Genomic DNA, 2,592 nt, shown 5'->3' with positions numbered 1-2,592 from the left:
GGTGCGGACTAATCGCCCATTCCATGTTACATTATTTCAATGAGAATGATGCGGTACAATCGCCCTTCTCATTCACCCTGAAAATCTCGAGCCAGAAGTTTCGAGTGCTTATCATTTTGGCCTGAAGATCAAAATGAAAAATTTGTAAGAACCAGAAGTTCTAACATTACATTCCTTCAAGAATACATATTATTGCAAGTTCTTACACATCTCATTTTCTTTCAGAAAAGAAAATGGCGAACTTGGCAAAACTTGAATATGTTGCCCTGGACATTACCGGGAAGAATTACCTTACCTGGGTACTTGATACCAAGATCCATCTGGAAGCAGGGAATCTTGGAGATACCATCAGGGAAGAAAGCTGCTCATCCTCTCAAGATCGGGCGAAGGCCATGATCTTTATTCGCCGCCATCTTGATGAGGTACTAAAAAGTGAGTACTTAACGGTTGAAGATCCATTAGCTCTCTTGGAGGCCTTGAGAAGCAGATACAATCACCAGATAACAGTGATTCTTCCAAAAGCTCGCTATGAGTGGTCTCACCTGAGAATTCAGGATTTCAAATCAGTAGCGGAGTACAATTCTGCGTTGTTCAGGATTACCTCTCAGATGAAGCTCTGTGGGGATACCATTACTGAGGAAATGTTGCTAGAAAAGACTTACAACACATTTCATGCCAATAACGTGCTCCTGCAGCGGCAGTATAGAGCGCGAGGCTACACTGAATACAACCAGCTGATATCTGTGCTCCTGGTAGCTGAACAGAACAATGAGCTCCTGATGAAAAACCATAATTCCTGACCTACTGGATCTGCACCATTCCCAAAAGTGAATGTTGCTTCCCTCGAAGTGAACGCCACATCCTCTGGTGGTGATTATCATAAATGAGGACGTGGCCACAAACGAGGTGGATAGAATAGGAAAGGCAAGAACCATGGTGGTCAGTTTCACAACCAGGTTCCGAGGCATAATTCTGGCCTGAGCTTCAAAAATGTGAATCGTCACAAAGGCAAAGCTCACATGACCAATGCTCCCAAGAACTCTGAAGGAGCCTACCATAGGTGTGGTGGCAATGGGCATTGGGCGCGAACTTGTCATACCCCAAAACATCTGGTGGAGTTGTTTCAAGCCTCCCTCAAGGAGAAGGGTGTCGAGACCAATTTTCTCGACCAGGCTAAACCAATGGATATACCTGATCCAGTGTTTGATTTATTAGGGCAATTTGACGCAACTCACCTCGATGTTTCAGACTTCATTATGGAAAGGGGGAATGAAGTATATCGGTCCGATTAAATCGTTTATGTTTGATGTACTTTTATTATGTTGAACTTGTTGTCTAAAACTAGTTTTTCAGATTCAATAAAAGTGGAATGTAAATTTCCTGTTATAAATTGTTTGTTAACTATGATTCCATTTACTCAGAAAGCATGGATAAAAACTGTGGTTATTCTCAGAACATGAGAAATGGCGGAGATATTTGTCTTACAGATAGTGCAACCACACATACAATACTTCGTGATCGAAAGTATTTCTCAAGCTTAATGCTTACAAGAGTAGGGGTAACAACAATATCAGGACCTTCAAATGTGATTGAAGGCTCAGGGAAAGCCCAGATTATGTTACCAAATGGAACAATATTGTGCATACAAAATGCATTGTATGCTACTCGATCTACTCGAAATTTGTTGAGTTTCAAAGACATACGTCTAAATGGATATCACATTGAAACGAAAAGTGCAGAAAATGTGGAGTATCTATGCATTACCTTCAATGATACCCAGAAGCGTATATTGGAGAAGTTGCGTGGTTTTTCGAGTGGATTATATTATACATACATAAGGACAATTGAATCACATACTGTCATGAACCAGAAGTTCATTGATTCAAAAGTTTACATGCTTTGGCATGACCGTCTGGGTCATCCAGGATCCACCATGATGCGTAGGATCATTACCAACTCTAATGGACATCCATTATTAAGCAGAGACATTGCTATCTCAAATGATAACCCTTGCAAGGCTTGTTCTCAAGGGAAATTGGTAATAAAACCATCACAACTAAAGGTTGATGCTGAATCCCCATCATTTCTGCAAAGAATTCAAGGGGATATTTGTGGACCTATTCAACCATCTTGTGGACCATTTCGATATTTTATGGTTTTGGTTGATGCATCCACCAGATGGTCACATGTTTGTCTCTTGTCTACTTGGAATGTAGCTTTTGCGAGACTTCTTGCTCAGATAACTAAGTTACGAGCACAGTTCCCAGATTATCCCATTAAGTCAATCCGACTTAATAACGCTGGTGAATTTACGTCTCAAACCTTTGATGATTACTACATGACATTGGGCATTGATGTTGAACACCCTGTTCCTCATGTCCATACTCAAAATGGTTTAGCAGATCAAGCGGCTTCAGTTAATAGCCCGCACTCTGCTTATGAAAACCAAATTGCCAGCTTCTGCATGGGGACATGCCATCCTACATGCTGCATCATTGGTTTGATTGAGACCTATAGCCAACCACCAATACTCCTCAATACAACTCGTGTTTGGACATCAGCCAAACATTTCACATTTACGAGTTTTTGGTT

At 41.0% G+C, this 2,592-nt stretch overlaps 1 protein-coding gene across 1 annotated transcript; it reads left to right on the top strand.

Moving 5' to 3' along the window:
* The first annotated feature begins 233 nt into the window (after window positions 1–233).
* LOC139191739 (uncharacterized) lies at window positions 234–800 on the top strand. The gene has a single exon (XM_070812744.1). It carries the CDS (start codon window positions 234–236, stop codon window positions 798–800), a length of 567 nt encoding a protein of 188 aa, XP_070668845.1.
* The last annotated feature ends 1,792 nt before the right edge of the window (window positions 801–2,592 follow it).

The sequence above is a fragment of the Malus domestica genome, chromosome 15 (assembly GCF_042453785.1).
Source record: "Malus domestica chromosome 15, GDT2T_hap1".
Classification (NCBI taxonomy): Eukaryota; Viridiplantae; Streptophyta; class Magnoliopsida; order Rosales; family Rosaceae; genus Malus; species Malus domestica.
This window is presented reverse-complemented; position numbering and strand designations above follow the sequence as displayed.

What these genes read in the sequence shown, in the direction of transcription:
- LOC139191739 (XM_070812744.1), top strand. Translation starts at nt 234, where the DNA reads ATGGCGAACTTGGCAAAACTTGAATATGTTGCCCTGGACATTACCGGG.